The sequence below is a fragment of the Scylla paramamosain genome, chromosome 29 (assembly GCF_035594125.1).
Source record: "Scylla paramamosain isolate STU-SP2022 chromosome 29, ASM3559412v1, whole genome shotgun sequence".
Lineage (NCBI taxonomy): Eukaryota > Metazoa > Arthropoda > Malacostraca > Decapoda > Portunidae > Scylla > Scylla paramamosain.
Genome location: NC_087179.1, coordinates 17,816,880 through 17,836,465, shown reverse-complemented (window position 1 = coordinate 17,836,465; position 19,586 = coordinate 17,816,880). Strand labels below are relative to the sequence as shown.

Sequence of the window (19,586 nt, the reverse complement as noted above, 5' to 3'; positions counted from 1 at the left end):
ACAGAGCAAGCTGTGCTTTACAGCACAGCCAAGCAGTTTTGTGCCAGATGGACCTCAAAACTCCTCACTGCCTGAGAGGTGATGCAGGAGCCTCTACATGCACAAAACCAAACTAACCATTTTCTTCCATTAATATCTAAATTAACTAAATTATCACAAACTTTTAAAATAACAATGATAATACTAATGCTGAAAGATTTTTTGCAACATTACTCAAGGATCCTTTGTACTCATCATTTTGTACTTTAGTTCAGGTATTGCACGTTTCTTGTACTCCACAGAAGACACAAATGTATAGACAATGGGTTTATTGAACCAATCAGCCCAAGTTTGAGCCACATACATGTACAATTCTCAATATGACCATCATGTAAATGCCAAGCATTACAAATTATCAATTATAAATGAGTTTACAGTAAAATACTGAACACAAGAGCTGAAATTCTTTAAAATATATTTCCATGAAATTAACATAGTATGTAAAAAAATTCTATAGATGAAATTTCCTAGCTTAAAACTGCTATCTGAAAATACATATAACATGCACCTTCAATACTGTAAATCAAAACATCTATCCTTGGAAAACTATTTTTGAAGTCAAAACATCTGACTTAAAAAGTTAACACATCTGCAATCCAATTAATATATTATATACCTAACTTCTATGTACAATTAACATCATAAATTCCTCTTGCTTTTGATAAAAATTTTTCACAAATCTTACTGAAGTGCAGACCAATGCAGCAAGCAACCATGCACACACACACACACACACACACACACACACACACACACACACACACACACACACACACACACACACACACACACACACACATCAGAGACCTGTGCTGCTGTCCTGTATTGGCAGACATATTGAAAATCAATCCAATCCCACCCTGCATTCAATTTCTATGCATTTTTACTGCCTTACCTGCAAGATTCCCACCTGCTGCCTGACCTGCATAGCCCTCCGACACACACACACACACACACACACACACACAAACCTAATATAATCAAATCAATAAAAAAAAAAAAAAAAAAAAAAAAAAAAAAAGGATTTACAAGAGCACATATTAATTTACAAGGTGAGGAAATTGTAGAACTTAATTCTTATACTAATCTATACCCACCAAAACTGTCAGGACTCCACAACAGTGCAAGATGAGTGACATGCATTACAGTGATGATAATAGTATTGCACAGCTAGACAAATTACTGAAAACTTAACCTCAAGCAAAAGCAACAAGAAATAAAGGCAGGCATGCTTGCAAAATTGTCATCTATACACAGCCCAGAGAATCACCACTAACACGCATACATCGTGAATGCTACTGGAATGGATCAATGAAAAGAAAGCAAGCAAACATCACTATGCAACTGAAACTGGAAAGTGAAAACAAGAAATAAGATTGTTAATATAAAAATACAGTTCCTTTTTATGCAGAGTACCACCCATAAAACCACCACCACCACCAGAAGCAGCAGCAACAGCCATCACTCACTGATTGGTATTTGAGGCCACTGGATCTACCTTGCACAGCCCACTGATGCAGCCCTCACACAGGTTACGGTTGTGGTGTGCTGCTGGCCGGCCGTACCGCCTGGTCCGGATGTACTGTGGTGTGACCAGGTCGTAGAATTGGGACGCAATCTTGTAGTACAGGTTGGTGATGACCTGTGGATAGTGATGGTGAGACTAGTGGACAACAGGAATGGAGATAAGGTGAAAAGAAGGGAGGTGGGGAAAATTAAGCTTTTAGGGACAGTTTAGGGTTAACAGTAAGTTATCTGAAGCTGTGGTCCATGTTTAGTACTGCTTTGCTCATGCTGCGTGAGCCTTGGAAATTCCCTGTTTTGATGGTTCGTGTGTGAACAACCTCCTGCTATCAGATGCCAGTTCTGGAAACTGCCACCGGCAACCATACACTGGAATTTGGTCCTCTGGATAGCTACAAGACTGAGATTTCACAGTAAAGGCTAGTCCATGCTGGCCAATTATTACAGCAGTCCCTCCAATATCTGGATGCAACTACCCAGATATCAAATTGGACACACAGGCTAATTATCCAGACAAACAAACAAACAAACACACACACACACACACACACACACACCTGTGTGTAGTGGTAGTGCAGTAGTGTGACACCAGCCTCTCCCCACATCCCATGCAGGCAAGCCAGCATGAATCCAGATTTCAAGAAATACAGGCTCCTCCCACTGCTTGGCTATAGGAGGAGCTTCAAGGTTTCCTTGATGATAAGTGACTCACCATGTGGGGTTAATTTACTAATACCTTGACAGAGAAGCTACAGTATCCTGTGAGATCAATTTTACCTGATCTCTATCTCTCTCTCTATCTATCCGTGTGTGTTTGTGCGAATGAAAGAAAGCAGGAGAAAGAAAAACCGGAGGGAGAAAAGGAGAAAGGGAACCAGAAAAGGGCAAAGTGCACAAAGTAAAGATGGTAACAAAGAGAAAAGATGGAATAATACAAAATAAAACGAGTATTTACACACAGCTTTTGCATATGTATGCTTCCACCTTTTTCTTCAAATTTAGTTTTCTCTTGTTTTCCTCTTCTTTCCTTTCTTACTTGTCTTTCACCTCCTCCTCCTCCTCTCTCCCATAAGCCACCTGGTAAGGCAGAGTGGACTAAGCCTTCCCACATGTTGATGCAAGTGGGTGGGAACTGACACCATTTGAAGCAAATTCTCTGACGTGATAACTGCAACAAGTAGGTCCTCTTCTCAGATGATGAGGGTGTAGGATCTCTCTCTCTCTCTCTCTCTCTCTCTCTCTCTCTCTCTCTCTTCCCCCCTACAGCAGGATATGGAAACAAAACCTCTACGCTTCCAAGACAAACACCAATACAGGCGTCCAATCCATCACTCAGAGGATCTAAACTCAGGAACAATCTTTCCCTTTCTGTCAGAGTAGAAGAAATACTCAATGGAAACAAGCAGTCCCAAAAAGTAATGTAACAACCAGCAATCATAAAAATTCATTCATCATCAATATCACCTGCTCCAAACACACACTGACTGTGACCTGACACACCACCACTACCACCACCATCACACCTGGCTTCAGGACCTCACAACACCTGGATGCCTCTCCCTTTCACTCTCCCCAGCTTCTTTGCCATTATTATCATTATTATTATTATTATTATTATTATTATTATTATTATTATTATTATTATTATTATTACTACTACTACTCTCCTCCTCCTCCTCCTCCTCCTCCCCCCTTCCTTTCTCTTCCTTTCTTCCTGCTCCTCATTTTTTCCTTACTTTTATGATGATGATTTTTGTTACTATTATTATTATTATTATTATTATTATTATTATTATTATTATTATTACTAGTATTATCATTTTTGTTGTTATTGCCAATACTGCTACTAATGTTGACATTACTTTTGAATGTCAAGATGAGTTACAAATTACCATTTCAATATTGTACTGACATGTTGATGATAATAATAATAATAATAATAATAATAATAATAATAATAATAATAATAATAATAATAATAAAGAAAACAGCAAGAATAAGGAGGAGGAGGATAAATGATGGAGAAAAAAAAGAAATATGAAGAATTATAAGTTGTAAGAATAGTAATAATGTTTCCAGAATTGTAAACAATCAAGTGGTCATGAATAATCTTGTGTTGTGGACATTTCTTTAATGTTATAAAATGAAAACAATACTTAAGTGATTTCTTAATGTGCAATAAATTATTAAGTGTATTTGTTCATACTTTTACTTTTCCTGTTTTCCTTCCTTTTCTTTGATTCTACTCCCCTCCCTTCTCCTCCTCCTCCTCCTCTCTCCCATAAGCCATCTGGTGAGGTGGTGAGGTATAGTAGATTAAGCCTTCCCACACGGGGATGTGAGTGGATGGGGACTGACACCATTCAAAGCAAGTTCTTGTTATTGTATTCTAATACTGTAATGCATTATCACAAATAAATATGTATGTTTCTAACTTTGTTTCTTTAAATAATCACCTGTGAGAGAGAGAGAGAGAGAGAGAGAGAGAGAGAGAGAGAGAGAGAGAGAGAGAGAGAGAGAGAGAGAGAGAGAGAGAGAGAGAGAGAGAGAGAGAGAGAGAGAGAGAGAGAGAGAGAGAAAATTTGTCACTCGAGGAAATAAATCTGACTGTGACTGTTCCCAAAAGAGACCCTGGAACAGATAGTGCACCAGGACTGATGACAAGTGAGCCCAGAGGTTTAGTCGAGGATTCGCACTTTGCCCCTTGATACTGTCACTCCAATGAGACCGTCTATATCTAAAGGAAGAGGGTCCTCCACCTACCAGGAGAAGCTTATATTTCTTAATATTTGGAATTTACTAGTGTTGTGGCAAATGAGAGGTTATTCCATGTAAATAATCTGTATGTTTATGCATGTGAGGTGTACATTTATGGAAATACAAACAAGGTATTATATGTACGGTATATAAGTTATGGTGGTATTCAGAGGCACAAAAAGGTACAACAAATTGACAAGCAAAAGCATCTTGTTAACACTCAAGCATCACATAAATGTTGTGTGCTGCAGCTCAGAACAAACACCTCACCTTCTGTGCCTCCTCAGGGTACCACAGCGGCAGCTCAAACACCTCCGATGAGCAGGCACCACCACACTTTTGCCCCACAACCTTGTACAGGATCTGGCCCTGCAGCATCTTCTTGTTCCAGCGATAATGGAAGACAACCACACCGTACATGCTGGTCCACCCATCATTGCAGGTCTGGGAGGACAATTTGAGTGAATGAACTAAGAGTGTGATGAGAGTGCAGGGATGACTGATTGGAGGATAACATGTAGGGATGAGTGGGAAGACTGTAGGATGCATGGATGTATAGGAAGAGGATAGGATGTTGTGGTAGTAAGTAGAAACAGGATATAGAGTGGAAGTGAATGGTAAGAAGATTGGGTGTACTAAAGAAAGTTCACAGAAAGACAATTCACAGACTGGAAAGAGGTGACAGGTTAGGACAAGATGGCAATTGGTGCATGGGCAGTAAAGAGGAGGAAGCAGTAACAGCATGCCAGAAACAAAGAATAACAGATAAGGATAGGAGATAATATTGCTAACTAGCTGTAAAAGACTATCAGACATAAAATTAATGGAGGAGGGAGCAAGTTATAAAGTTTACATGAATTTAATGGCCAAACTCAGATTTTACAAGAATCTTAAGACAACATCAGGCAAACCCAGTGTTCTTCACAGCTGCAGCCCCAGACAACGCTCACCTTGCAGTAGAAGCGCACCTTGGCCACATCACGGAAGGAGAACCACTTGGTGCTCATCTTGCGTCTGGGGTGCAGTGGCGACAACACCCACTGGTCTGGCAAGTGTTTGAACAGGATGCCCATGTGCTTTGTCCACAAGTCCTCCAGGCACCTGCACTCGTGTGGTGGATGTAAGTGGATGAAAGGCTAAATAAGATACAGTGTGAGACTATAGTTGTATATATGTACATAAGTGAGAAAACAAAGAGGAATTTCCCAGTTATGGCATCAAGAATTATGAATGTAATAAAAATTTAAATGCAGTGAAATTTCTCAAAGAATAAAAAAAGGATAGACTGCAGATTGATATTTCTGACAAGATAGATATGGGCAATCATTTTGTGATGGGCAAATTAAAATGAATTAAAGAAACATGAAGCCAAGTAACATTAAAACAAGCCATTTAAACACAAATAAAAGAAAATATACCTTGAGGTCACAGGAGGGGACATGCATCGGAAATGGGATGACAATACACAATGTACACAACATACTAGAGAGGTACCTGAACAAATAAAGCAGAAAGGAAGGAAGGATTACCAGTAGCCACTCAAAGCCAACATCACACTCAACAGAAACAATGGCAAACTTCTCACTGTGGGACGAACCAGCAGTCTACATCTCCCCTATGGTCCTGATGGAGGTGAGAGATAACTAGAACTGGAAGGAAGCATTACTGGCAGCCACTCAAAGCCAACATCACACAGTAGAAACGATAACAAACTGGAACACTATGCAACACCAACACACTCACATCTTCCCTTCAGTCTTGGTGGAGACAAGAAGCTGTGGCTTTCCAAACATATCTATGGGGAGGTTAGGGTGCTGGTAATGGTTGTAATACAGAATGCCATCTGACTTGAATACACTCCTCCCATTCAAGGCCGAGCTTTGGATGTGGGAAGATATGGGGAATGCAGACGATGGGGTGGATGAGGAAATGGATGAAGAGGGCACAGGTGAGGCCATGGAGGTGTCAGGGATGTAGGAGGGTGTGGGGATGAAGGTGGCAGGGTCTTGATGCATGTAGGGGTAGTAGACAGGAGCTTTAATGGGTGAGGAGTGATCTGCAGCCATACCATTATGTGCAGTGGGGAATGAGTACAAGCAGCCATCAGCTCCAAACACCCCTGCCTTGCTGTCATCCAGGAAAGAATATGAGTATGTACCATTGGCAGGCACAGGCTGGGGCACTGCAGCAAGTGGTGGCTGAAGAGCAGCAGCAGGTGAAGAGTGACCATTCATTTCCTCATGACTTCTTGTGCCATGGTCTTCATGCACTTCTTCCCCATCATTCTTTTGAGAAGTGAGTGAATTTGGGATTGATTTAGTGGAAGATGGGGAGGAGGTGGCAGGAGTGAGCAGGATGAGTGGACTAGTGGCAGGAGCAGCAGCAGCAGCAGGAAGGGACATGTGGTGTGGTGCAGAAGCTGTGTACACATGAGGAAAAGGAAGGTAACCAGACATGTGATAGTGGTACATGTAATCAAGTGGCTGTCCATCCTCCATCTTCTTTTCTGCATCCCCCTTCCCTCCAGCCTCCCCAACCACCCTCTCCCACGACTCCGATGAAATTGCCAGTGGACACATTCCATACATGAAGCAGGTGCAAGTTTTGCCATTGGCAATGTCTCCAGGGGCAGGTGTAGAGGGGTGGGCCATGATGCTGCCACTCCCGTGGCCATTAACACCACCATCTGCTTGTGCTGCATCATCGTGGTACATCTTGTCTGCTGACAGGTGACCAGGCCCCACTGGAACAATGCAGAGATTGTGAATAGAGGTGTTGGTCTTAATGCTGCTGGTGTTGTGATGCTACAAAATGGCACTGCAAGAGACAGGAGTTATAATACAATGAATTTTGAAAGTTGCTTAAAGAACAACAGCCTTGTGTTCTGATCTGAAAAGTAGATTTAGCATTCTTGTAAAACCCTAGCCATAAAAGAAAAACATTAAATGAGAAAAAAAAAATTGTTTTATCTCAATACCATGCACTACTTTCTTCTTTCCTGAGATTTTCATCCTTGGGGATTTCAATGTTCACCACCAACTTTTATTTATTAGTGAGCACTCTGGTGAGCACTTTCAATTTTGCTACACTCCACGACCTACAGCAACTGGTGCAGCATCCAACTTGCATCCCTGCCTTATGGATACTGCCAGTAATCACAATCTTATCTTAACCCCATAACTATTCAGCTTATACTATTACATGAGCTCTCTCCACTGGGATCCTCCAATCACAAACTTATTTCCATAACTTAGTCATATCTCTCCAGCATTGCCTCAGGAAGCACCGAAGTAGTTAGACCTGGGTCCCCCTATACACACTATCACTACATCACGTCTTTGTATTTCGCCTGCACGTCTTACTCTGACTTTAAGGATGGTTGGAAAGATGATAATTCGAGAGCAAAAGACATCAAATCTCACCTTACAGCAAGCATGTGTTGGCTGGAAGAAAACATTGGAGCACACGAGTCTGTAAGCAAGGAGTGTTGCGCTACTCATGACAGCACGTGCTCTGCCATCCAGTCACATTTCACCTCGTGTCCCAGTGTCTGGACGCCCACGAAAGACCACACCTGCTAGACATGCTCATAAGACGACACAATGTCAAGAACCCCTGGATCACAGACACTGAACTCCAACAAGGGACACCAAGATGGTATTTGGAAAGCACGTGGTCATGAATAGCACAAAGTCTCTGCTTTAAACATACTCGCCGACGCCCTGAATAAAACGTTAAATTTGTTGACATAACGAATGAGTAATATTTCCATACCTTAAGACTGTTAGACATATTTGTGTGCTTCCTGTAATGATGCGGTGACCACCTGCCCACACACACTTACTCATGGATATACACTTATGCCATCAAAAGTAGATTCCTGCTATGATAATTTACGAGAATATTCAGGTATTCAAGAAATCGGCAAGTATCCCACCGTCTCTCGCTGGGATTCACGTCCATCCCTCTCTCTCTCTCTCTCTCTCTTGCCACTGTTAGTGCCACAACGTCCTGTCACACTTCCTCACGCACCTTCTTTTCCGGTTCGTGCACAATTATACCTTACCTTACCTGTGGATATATACATGAAAATATTCGACATTCCAGACGATAATTCACGATCTTTCAGAGAGAGAGAGAGAGAGAGAGAGAGAGAGAGAAACCTCCCACCACCTCACCACCTCGATTAATTTCTCCCACAACTTGGTCTTCATTGCAACTCTTCACACACAATAACACCGTAACTCAGCTTTAAATGTACATTAAAAACATCTCTGAGGAAAGCTCCAGGCATGGCAGATCACGTAGGTTTTTAGACTAGTTAGAAAATAGAAAAACTCCGCCATGCTTCACGACAAGCGGGAAGCAAGTCCCCCACCTATCCCCTTCCCAACATTTCCCTCCAAGCCGATAAATCCCAAGCAAGGCTACCACGTCACTGGCTCTACATAATCCTTGCTCTAGGTACCTGTTCCTGAGGGCGGTTGAACGGTGTCAGGTAGCATGGTGGGGCCACAGTGGTTGAAATTCTTGGAGCTCAGCTCGCTGCAACATGACGCCATTGTCCACAAGTGGCCAAAGAATGTTGCTAGTTTCCCGCCTAGGTATTACAAAAAAAAAAAAAAAAAAAAAGAACTTTCCTTTATTTCACCTTTCCAAGCAGGATACTTGCAATCTTGATAATTTAAAATTTCTGTTAATCATAAGAGAGGTATTTCAGCAAACCAGCAAGTTAATATAAATGTATGTCATATTTCTTAACAGTGAAGTTCTGCAAACCACCAACGTTTTCGCCCACCGCACTGAAGGTGAACACTGCACATTGCTTCACCCAGACAGCTTCGAAACACCTAAATGAGTCGAGAGACCTTAATGGTAAGTTCGGATATGCTGGACATGTTGCCTTAAATCCTAGTAACATTCAGTTCCGTTGGACGATAAAGGTAGCTAAAGGCACAGTTAACAGGTAATCTGTAGCTGAACACAGCATGCATACCTCATCACGATTCATTTGTTCTTTATTTGTGTTCCTTTGTGTACCTTGAGGCCTCTTGTGGAAGACCCTTGAAATCTCACATGACTCAAGAGTGCTTTCCGTTTATAAATGTGATACAAGACCACACACACACACACAAACACACACACACGATGCCCTCTTGGGCACTTCACAGCAAAATAAAGCCATAATAGTCCTAATAATTTCCCTTTATTCAAGTAACTACTGGAACCAAGCACAAATAAGACATACAAATGACTACAAGGAGAAGGAAGACCGAGTGACTGATGGACAACTATAACTTACAAACTACAATGGCCAGCGCGAGGCAGCCGGGCGCCGCTAGAAGGCTCCTGCTCTGTTGTGGGGAAGAGGAGCATCTCGTTTGCGGTTCACATCGTAGCGGCTGTCGGCTGGTGGCTCTTCTCCCTCCGCGAACTCTACAGGACTGTTGTTTTGACTCGCCAGGTTATCTCGAAGTCGCATCAATTCCTCACCCACGCCGTTCTTCAAGAGATTAAACTCAGAAACGACGAGGGAAAGACGACCCAGGAGATAATTAAGGTTATTCTCCACATCAATGACCTTGGAGTTGATCTTTCCCACAGTGCCGTCCATGTTTCCTACACGGCTGAGGGACGCGTTCATGTGCTCGTTGGTGGTGTCCTTGAGTTCGTCCAGGAGGTCAACGGACTGAATCATCTGCTGGTACATGATGCCGATCTGACGCCACACCTGCGAGATCTCCTGCTCCATCCTCGCCGTCATGTTGGTGAGAGCCGACGTCTGGTTCTTGAGGATAGCGACCGAGATTTTATTGATTTGGTCGTGGAGTGTGGTGTTGATGGTGCTGCCGCTGCTCCTCACGATCTCACTCAGCTCCAGTATAATCTGCTGGACGCCAAACTCAATGCTTCTCTTGGTGTCCAGCACAGAGTCTGCCGTCTGGATCATCACCTGCCCAACATTCTTCAGCACGGTGTTGTGAAGCTTCTCCATCTGCTCGGCGCGAGCTTCCAGCATCTCCTTGATATAAGTATTGTCCTCATGTAGCTTCTCCTCTAAGACTGATATAGCGCCCACTGAGTCTGTCTGGACCGCCTGTATGTTCGAGGCCAATTTGGTAAGGCCGCCTTGCGTACTCGTGTTGACCTGGGAGAGGCTCTGGGTCAGGTCTGCTATGGAGGTATTCAGCAGGGTCTGGCCGGCGTGAGTCTCGAGTAGTATCTTCTGCAGAGTGACCAAGTGCTCCTCCAGACTCTGTGGGAAGGTTGATACATGCTCGTGTTGATGCGCTATGTACAGCGGGGATGTAATGGGTGTAGCAAAATGACGAAGTATATGACATTTTCAGAGATAATCTTAATTAAAGTTTCCGCCGTCACACTTAACTGTCAAAACATGTTCCGGTAATAAAGGTTATTGGGGCTTAAAGGGTACCTCCATGATTCTACAAAGATTGAGCAACTCGACAATCTTCCGTGTGACCTTTGAAAATGGTACAAAGGATACATACCCTGTGTGTTTCCTGTCTAAGGTTTTCAAGATTCTCCTCCTGCTGGATGGCGTGAAGACTGAGTGTTTCCAGACAAGTGTTCACCTCTTCACTTACTCCAGCAGCACTGGCGCCGCTGCACCCACCACCTTCCTGACTCTGTATCTGCGGGACACACACACACACACACACACACACACACGTGGTATATGTATTATCAACCAAAGAATAAGCTTCCAATTATTTTCATTCTAAAGACAAAAGGGTTTAAATACCATAATTAGAATAAGAATAAAACAACAAAATTTCGTCTGAATCAAAATAACAACAAATTTAACAGATATTTCATCAAAGAAAAGTAAGTTAAAGAAAGAAGAATAAGAAGACTGGAGCAGAAAAATGTTAATATACTGGATGGGAGAAATAGGAACACACACACACACACACACCTGTTGCTGGATAGCGGCGGAGGAGGCAGCGAGGGATTCGTTCAACATATGGAAGGACACCTGAGAGAGCGCGCGTGACTCTCCCAGCTGTGCCTCGAGGCGGTCATGGCGGTCGTTCAGTTGACCCATGTGCTGCCCAAGCGACTCACCGACGCTCGTCACCTGGGGAATGATAGGACTGTATTCCCTGTGGCCCTCATTCCTCCTGTCAAATCCCCAACGGTACTCTTAAGCATACTATAAAATTATTTTCTACGTTTTCTATGAGTTTTTTCCTCATTAGCAGTTGGTTCCCCCTCCTAACACTCCGTTTTCTGTTTCGTTATATAACTGTCTTCCTAGTGTTCGTATTCCTAAACTCTTTCGGCATCTCATCTCGACTACTTTTAACAAGGTCTCGTGAAAGTTGTTGAAATTTGCAAGCTTGTTTTTTTTATACTTCTAATGATAGCTGATAAAGATTTTGCCACGTTAGTGAGGGAAAAAATATTGGCAGAACCCGATTGATCACCTCTGTGAACGTCGAAATTGGCCCTTGTGAAAGCCCCGAGTGTTTAGGAATACGAAACACTAGCATGGGTGTCCTGTTTCATGTGTGTGTGTTTGTGTGTGTGGTATCAGATAGATTATCGTCACTGTTGTTGTTATTGCTGTCGCTGCGGTATAATAACAGTTTTTCCTCCCCCCCCTCTCTCTCTCTCTCTCTCAACCCCCGCATCCTCACGATAACCCTCAGCTTCTATGCACCTCATCTGAAACAGCCCGCATGTCCCTTTGTATCATCGTCTCTACTCCCGCCAGCTTGCGACTCATTTTCTTGACAGCTTTCATGACAGCGGACTCTTCCTCTGGTTCTCCTTGCGCGGCGTCAGGCAAGGGCGGCAGGTCCTGGAAGCTCAGGTCCCGTGCTAACAGACGGTCCAAGCCTAGGGTGAGCTGGTCCAACTTCATTCTCTGCCTCTCATCGGTCTGTTATGAGTAAAAAAAGAAAGAAAAACATGGACATGGTGTTACTGGTGACTGTGGTGTTAGTGATGATCGATATATCAATATTGTGTGTGTGTGTGTGTGTGTGTGTGTGTGTGTGTGTGTGTGTGTGAGTTTAAGTATGTGTATCTCTACTGGTACGTGTGTGTGTGTGTATGTGTGTGTGTGTGTGTCATGACGTGAACCTCACTGCATGCACAGCGCACACACACACACATTCATACTTCACGCTACCCTTCACCTATGCATGCTTATACCCAATGACTCCACCACGCACCGCTGCACGCATGTCTCTCATCTCTCAGCAACATGTTGGGGGGCGTGGCTGTCCTGTGTGTATGTGTTTGTGTGTGAGGGGAAGGAGGGGCGGGGTATATGGAGGGAGGTAACGGAGGGAGAAAGTCAGAGGGTGAGAAGAGAGATTTAGTGTAGTTCATGTTGGTGTGTGGTGAGAGAGTGTTCAATGTGCGTGTGTTTAATGCAGCATTGTAAGAAAATATATGATTGTCTGAGTAATTGTTATAGTTCTCAAGCTGAGTAAATGTTAAATTGTGCCTTAAGGAATTTATGGAGGTAAGTTAACATAGTTCTCTCTTTCCTTCTCTCTTTAGTAGCAGATAAAACGACGTCCAGAGAGAGAGAGAGAGAGAGAGAGAGAGAGAGAGAATCCTATCTTATCATTCACTAACTAACAATTTCCTATCACCTCCAGCACAAGTCCCTCCACGTCTGCTTTCCGTCAGCACATTCAGTTCTCAGGAGCAGACACGTGATGAGGGCATACGCGCGGCTGTTTCTCTGCTGGCTGTGCGCGTGTCTGTGTGCATGGAGGGGCGTTGCGTGTGTGTCTCAACCCTTTCGTGTGTACTGGAACGTGCCGTCGTATTTCTGTGGCAAGTTTGATGTGCATATCAATGTATCTCAGTTTGGGATCGTGCAGAACGCCGGGGACGTCTTCCGTGGAGAAAAGGTACGATATGACCATTGGTTTCTTTCCGATGACGTCACGAGGAGGCGTTGATTTGATTGGTTACATTTTATGACAGGCTTTCCTGTAATGTCTCTCTCTCTCTCTCTCTCTCTCTCTCTCTCTCTCTCTCTCTCTTGAACTTCCACATGTTTTCTTACAAATTTTCCTGTTACTGTACGTATGAGCAAGGTGGAGGAGGAAGAGAAGTGGGTACCGATAGCCATGAGCACATACTACATGCATGTGTAACTAATGCTTATAGGATGGTAGGATTTGAATAAGCAACACCTGTATACACGAAACTATGTGTGTGTGTGTGTGTGTGTGTGTGTGTGTGTGTGGTCATTCATCATTGAAATATGCGTGTTTATATCTATCGGAAAATAAAAGATAGAGGAAAAGTATTTAAGTCTACACTACTGTACGTTAAAAGAGCAAACTCGCCATCTTATCTCTGAGTTCATAAGTAGCGTATGGTCAGCGTTATCTGATTAGGCTTGATATTTCATTTTGCTAGACGGAGAAAAATACAAAAAAATGAAGTAAACAGATAGATTAATAACCAGTTGGTCAGTTATGCTTGTTAAACACTACACAACTTGTAATATCAAACCTCTCAGCGCCTTATCTCGACTAGTTTGAACCGAATAGTGGAAGTTACGGTTATCAAGGGTGTTTTCACGATTCCGATGATAACTTAACACGACTTCTACAACGTAAGTAAAAAAAATTAAAAAACACACACACACACACACTAAGATCCCACTAATCACTTCTGTGACTTCTAAAAACGTTCATAAGATAACAAAACATTTGAAAATACCGGACTGAGAGGCTATAGGGCAAGAAGGGCATGGCGCTGGACACAGAGGAGGTGTAAAGGCTGCCAAGGAAGACGTGGGTTTCCTGAGAGAAGTACGGTGTGTTAATGTGAGGTACAAGTGTGTGAATTATTTAGGTTAATTGAATGCACATAATTCTTTTGCCTTGCGTGATTACAAAAGGCAGACTGAACGAGTACTTGACTAAAATACTGAAGTGTTATTAGGTGTTATTAGGTGCGCGTGTGAAGTAGTAGTAGTAGTAGTAGTAGTAGTAGTAGTAGTAACAGAAAACGTAGTAATAGTAGTAACAATATCAATAGAAGCAGCAACAACACCAGTAGCAGAAGTAGTAGTAGTTGTGGAAGTGGTGATGGTGGTAGTAGTAACAGTACCGGTAGCACCAACAATATAAGTAATAGTAGTAATAGCAGTAGTACTAGTAGCAACAACAGCAGCGGCGGCAATAACAGCAAAAAAAAAGGATACTAATAAGAAAAATAATGAAACAAATAACAATATTAATGACTACCTCTTTCTTTCTCTCTATGTGTGTTTGTGTGTGTGTGTCCAGGTAACCATCCTGTACAACCCCGGAACCTTCCCCTACCTGGATGAGGAGGGACGAGCGGTGTGGGGTGGCATTCCTCAGAACGGCAGCCTCCCCACCCACGTACAGCATTTCATTAACACCCTAAACTCCGTCGTCCCTCTAGACTTCAAGGGTGAGTAGTAGAAATAGTAGTAGTAGTAGTAGTAATAGTAGTAGTAGTAGAAGTAGTAGTAAAAAAAAAACGGTTACTATTCTTTTCTTCCTCACGCTTTCCTTCCCTTCAATCTGTCTCTCATCAGGAGCCACATGACGCAGTAATGATAGTAGTGGTAGCAGCTGTAATAGTAGTGATGATAGTACGTACTTTCAGATAACTACACCCAAATGGCAAGTAATTATCTAAAATAACTACCCAGAACACGATCAATTTACAATAAAAAAAAAGAGAAAGAAAAAAAAAACACAAACCACTCATTTATCACGTTTCCCTTTCTTTCTTCCCTCCTCCTTTCCTCCCTATCCATCCTTACCCTCCCTCACGCACCCTCCACTCTCTCTCACCAGGCGCCGCAGTTCTGGACTTCGAAAAGTATTACCCAAGCTACACTGCAAGCGCATACCAGTACCGCGAGGCCTCAAGAGCATGGGTGAAAGAGAGACACCCAGACTGGAGCCCCGAGAAGGTGGAGACACACGCCCTGGAGTCCTTCAACGCCTCCGCCAGGGACTTCTTTCAGGTACAGCAGAAGGAGAAGTAATAGGAGGAGGGGTACATGTTGATAAGGGAGGATGGGTGTGCTGTAGGAAGGAAGGAAAAGAGGGTTGTGTAGGGCAAGGAACGGAGGGTCGTGGGAGGGAGGGAGGGAGGGAGGAAGATAGAAAGAGAAGAGGGAGGAGGTGTAACGATAAATAAACAAGGTGAACTCAACCAAGCGAGAAAGGAATCAATAATGCAAACATGTTGAAGGAGAGGAAGAGAAGAATGAAGTAGAAGAATAAATGGAGGGGATAGTAGATAAACGAAGAGACAAAAGGAGGAGGAAGGAGAGGTGAAAAAGAAGGCGAAGAAGGAGGAAGAGGAGGATGAGACGCAAAAATTTAGAGCAACATCTTCGTAATTATTCTTAAACTCAATACTCCTCCTCCTCCCCTTCCTCCTCCTCATTTTCCTTTATGACTCGCGCCCTACGCCCTCTCTAACCCTTGTCATGTCCCTCCCTCTGCAGTCTCTCCTGTGGGTGGCCCGTGAGCTGCGCCCCGGCGGTCTCTGGGGCTACTACCACTACCCTTACTGCAACGACTACCAACCCCTCGCCACCACGTGTATGCCGCTGGTGAGAGAGAGAGAGAGAGAGAGAGAGAGAGAGAGAGAGAGAGAGAGAGAGAGAGAGAGAGAGAGAGAGAGAGAGAGAGAGAGAGAGAGAAGGGGGGGCGTGACAGATGATGACAGGTGACTGAATGCATATTTCAAACTGCATTTTTGATGAGAGAGAGAGAGAGAGAGAGAGAGAGAGAGAGAGAGAGAGAGAGAGAGAGAGAGAGAGAGAGAGAGAGAGAGAGAGAGAGAGAGAAGTAATAGATGATGATGATGATGATGACTGTGAATGCATATTTTAAACCGCGATCTTAATGACTCATACACCGACCTCGGAGTCTCGGTCCAGGGAGGGGACTACAAATGTCGCCAGGTCGGACTGCTCTTCCACTATCGACCCTAAGTGTCATGACTCTCCCCACAACTATTTTTCATTAAGTTCTGCAACACTCGCGCCCTTAGATCTAACTTTCAATCTGTAGAACACCACCTCTCCTCTACTAAACCTCATCTTTTCCTCATTAAAACACAGGTATCTGAGGCAACTGATGGTAGTCCCTTCTCTGTTCTCTCCTACTTTCTCTTTCCTCATTTTCAATCCAAAGCTGGATGTTGTGTCTGTGTGCGCAACGACCTACCTTGCTCTCGTGCCCAACCTGGCGTTAACCTGGTGAATTAGCTTTTAACGACTTAGAGCAACTGGTGCAACACCCTACTCGTATTCCTGACCGTCTTGGAGATATGCCCAACATTCTTGACCTTTTCCTAATATCCAATCCTTCTGCTTATGTTTTCATTCTATATTTTCTCCTCCGATCACAACCTCATATCTATATCTTGTCCTATCGCTCCAGTCTCTCAAGATCCCCCAAAGCGGAGGTGCCTCTGGTGTTTTGCCTCTGATAACTGGAGGGATTTGAGAAGATAATTTTCTGATTTTCCACGGAATGACTACTTGCGGGGAAACGACAGAACGCCTCACTCCTAATCTTTCTACACACAGATAAAGAAGATGAACAAGGAGCTCTCGTGGATGTTCAGAAGCAGTGCAGCGCTGTATCCCAGCATGTATGTGAGGTATTGGTCCGGTTTCTCCCCAAGGGCTCGCCACCAGCACGCCCGTCTCAACCTGTTGGAGGGGCTGGAGGCTCGGCGGCGTGACAACCCTACGGCGCCCGTGCTGCCCTACTTTTGGTACAGGTGTGTGGAGGAGGTGGAGGAGGAGGAGGAGGTGGGATGGGTTGAAGAATATGTTGAGATAGATGTGGTGAAGGAAGAGGAAAGGAACAAGAAAATGGCAGAAGACAAAAAGAGAAAAAGGAAGACCAACACTGGATGAAGGAAATAAAGAGAAGGAGAAGAAGGAGGAAAATAGGAAAAGAAATAAAAAAAAAAGAATGTGGAAGTGAAGATGATGAATGAGGAGGAGAAAAGGAAGAGGAGGAGGAGGAGGAAGTATATCTACGCATTTTCAGTCTACTCAAGTGTGTGTGTGTGTGTGTGTGCGTGCCCTCAATTCCAACACATGCACTCCTTCAACACCCTGTTACACCTCTTTAAACTCTGCATCCCTAAACCCTTCGTAAAACTCAAGGCGATTCAAATCCTCTCTATTGCCGACCGCACATTAATATTCACGTGGAAGAAAAGTACAGTACACCTTCCTCTACTGACGCCACAAGCATACTAAAAATACTCGTTCTCCGTCCAGGTACCACGACACTCCCAGGCTCCTTTCCCCCCGTGGACATCGTGAACACCCTGGGACTGACACGAGTGTTGGGCGGCCAGGGGGCAGTGGTGTGGGGAGGCATTGCTGATTTGGCCACGAAGCAGCAGTGTCTGGATTTTAAGGTGAGAGAGAGAGAGAGAGAGAGAGAGAGAGAGAGAGAGAGAGAGAGAGAGAGAGAGAGAGAGAGAGAGGGAAGGGGTTCTTTTCTCTGAGTGTTATGTCTTTCTGTTTGTCTCGTGTGTCTGCCTGTCTCCCTGTTTATCTGTTACTGTCAGTGTTTCTCTTCGTCTCTCTCAACCTCCTTCATCTCTTCCTTCCTTTCTCCTTTCTTTTATTCCTTTCTTCCTTATTTCACTACCACCACCGCTTGCATTCCTTTGTTTACAGGCATACGCTGAGGGTAAGCTTGGCCCCCTGGTGCGGTACTTGGCTCACCTACCCCGCGCTAAGCTAAGGCGCCTGCTGGCCTCCCGTGCCCGCCTCAAGAGGGGGGTGCGGACAGCCCTGCGTGAGGTGAAGACAAGGGCGGTAGATGGCGCTGGTAGATGTAGTAACAGGGTGCTGGGGGAGTGTACTTAAGGGAAGTGTGTCTGTGTGTGTGTGTGTGTATTGACGTATAGATTGATGGAGAGAGAAGGGGAAGTATAAAGGCTGTAATTGTGATTGACTGTCTACCATATTACTATTACTACTATTTTTACCGCTATTATTATTACTACTACTACTACTACTGGTTCCGTCGCCCCCAGCCAGCTAATAATAATGACAGTTCCTCGCCAAAGACAAGAGTATTATAAATATTTATGTACACATACTGAACAAAATCATATTAATGGCAACAATAATTACAACTACCTGTGGAATGTGTTGTGTTTTAATTATTTCCCTCACTAGTGTGTTTGGTGTCTTGTTTAATGCAATATTTCCTCTTTATTTTAGGTCTTCCTCTTCTTCGCCGGGGGGGGTGGGGGAGAGGGGGAGCGGTAAGAGGAATACGAAGAAGAGGAAGGCGACCTAGAGTAAGATGGAAAGGCTGCATAAAGTATACATGAGAGATAAGAGAATAAGCGAAAGAATGGCACCAGAGAAGCAACAAAACAAAAATTTCAAGGATAATATGAGACCCACTCGAGTGTCTGTCCCCAAAGTGAATGCCAAATGGAAGAAAAATCAGATAGCAGAGGATACTGTAAGTGTCTTAAAAAAAAAAAAAGTTGGAAAAGGCTTATGAAAAACAGCTGTTCCGAAGAGAAAGTGAAGCTGAGGAGAAGAAAGAATTAGAGTGTTAGGTAAGAGAAGGAAGGAAGTGAGGAGGCTGTAGTTGGCAGTTAAGAGATACGAGGGAGAAAATACTAAAAAAAAAATAAATAAATAAATAAAAATAAATAAATAAGCGATTGAGAAGGAAAGTGATAAGGGAAAAGGACGAAAAATAACAAGTATAAGGAGAAAGGTAGGAAGACGAGAGAATAAAGAAAAAATGAAAAGAAAACGAAAGATATATAAAAAATTCTGGATAGGGATGACCAGCGGATAGAGGCAGGTATGTTTAGGCAGCAACTGTCACACGTAGACCTAATGGTTCCTTGCCGAAGTACTTAGGAGAGGAAGAAGAAATAATGAAAGAAGAGGACGAAGAGAGAGAGAGAAAGAGAGAGAGAGAGAGAGAGAGAGGGGGGAGGGAGAGAAACTGGGCGGCATTTCAGCTCAAGAGGATGCTGGAGAGGAGGAATTGAGCTGGCATCCTTCAACTCCTCCACTTGTGTTCCTCCTCTCCCTCCTTCGCCTTCTCTCCTTCTCCCCCTCTTCACCCCTCCACCCACCCCCTCATGCCGCCACTTGTTCCTGTAGCCTCACTTTGGCCTCAAAATCATAACTTATCACCTGCACTGTAAACTATGAGGAATATAAATAACATCGGCCCTTCTCTCACCATTTTCTTCTTTCT

General features: G+C 43.7%; 3 protein-coding genes across 5 annotated transcripts in view; 1 reads left to right on the top strand and 2 right to left on the bottom strand.

Annotated features, from left to right (window-relative positions):
- Positions 1-691: 691 nt before the first annotated feature.
- LOC135115504 (uncharacterized) lies at positions 692-9,361 on the bottom strand. Of its 2 annotated transcripts, none has more exons than XM_064032349.1 (5): positions 8,789-9,361; positions 6,064-7,063; positions 5,271-5,421; positions 4,591-4,764; positions 692-1,681 (listed from the first exon to the last, which is right to left on the bottom strand). In XM_064032349.1, the coding sequence occupies exons 1-5, from the start codon at positions 8,880-8,882 to the stop codon at positions 1,505-1,507; spliced, it is 1,596 nt and encodes a 531-aa protein (XP_063888419.1). In that variant the 5' UTR covers positions 8,883-9,361; the 3' UTR covers positions 692-1,504. The 2 variants fall into 2 exon arrangements, with proteins under 2 accessions (XP_063888419.1, XP_063888420.1); XM_064032350.1 differs by lacking the exon at positions 8,789-9,361 and adding an exon at positions 7,743-8,040.
- A 146-nt stretch (positions 9,362-9,507) lies between these two features.
- Positions 9,508-19,586, bottom strand: part of LOC135115503 (uncharacterized) — a 14,373-nt gene continuing 4,294 nt past the window's right edge. The window contains exons 3-6 of the mRNA XM_064032348.1: positions 12,008-12,229; positions 11,261-11,422; positions 10,833-10,976; positions 9,508-10,576 (exon numbers count right to left, since the gene is read on the bottom strand). Of these exons, the coding sequence (XP_063888418.1) occupies positions 9,659-10,576; positions 10,833-10,976; positions 11,261-11,422; positions 12,008-12,229 (1,446 nt within the window). The 3' untranslated portion in view covers positions 9,508-9,658. The remainder of the gene's footprint in view (positions 10,577-10,832; positions 10,977-11,260; positions 11,423-12,007; positions 12,230-19,586) is intronic.
- LOC135115506 (hyaluronidase-like) lies at positions 12,685-18,501 on the top strand. 2 transcript variants are annotated; one of them, XM_064032352.1, is made up of 8 exons: positions 12,685-12,735; positions 12,960-13,217; positions 14,613-14,763; positions 15,156-15,328; positions 15,818-15,925; positions 16,910-17,106; positions 17,618-17,760; positions 18,026-18,501. In XM_064032352.1, the coding sequence occupies exons 2-7, from the start codon at positions 13,020-13,022 to the stop codon at positions 17,724-17,726; spliced, it is 936 nt and encodes a 311-aa protein (XP_063888422.1). In that variant the 5' UTR covers positions 12,685-12,735; positions 12,960-13,019; the 3' UTR covers positions 17,727-17,760; positions 18,026-18,501. The 2 variants fall into 2 exon arrangements, with proteins under 2 accessions (XP_063888422.1, XP_063888421.1); XM_064032351.1 differs by having other exon boundaries at positions 12,696-12,820.

Bases quoted from the DNA above. Each gene is read 5' to 3' on its own strand.
- LOC135115504 (XM_064032349.1), bottom strand. From the start codon at position 8,882: ATGGCGTCATGTTGCAGCGAGCTGAGCTCCAAGAATTTCAACCACTGT. The intron at 5,422-6,063 runs GTGAGTGTGTTG...ACACGAGTGCAG, and splicing joins ACCAAGACTGAAGGGAAGAT to GTGCCTGGAGGACTTGTGGA. The intron at 4,765-5,270 runs GTGAGCGTTGTC...TTGTCCTCCCAG, and splicing joins AGGTGCGCTTCTACTGCAAG to ACCTGCAATGATGGGTGGAC.
- LOC135115506 (XM_064032351.1), top strand. The intron at 15,329-15,817 runs GTACAGCAGAAG...CTCCCTCTGCAG, and splicing joins CCGCCAGGGACTTCTTTCAG to TCTCTCCTGTGGGTGGCCCG. The intron at 17,107-17,617 runs GTGTGTGGAGGA...TTCTCCGTCCAG, and splicing joins CTGCCCTACTTTTGGTACAG to GTACCACGACACTCCCAGGC.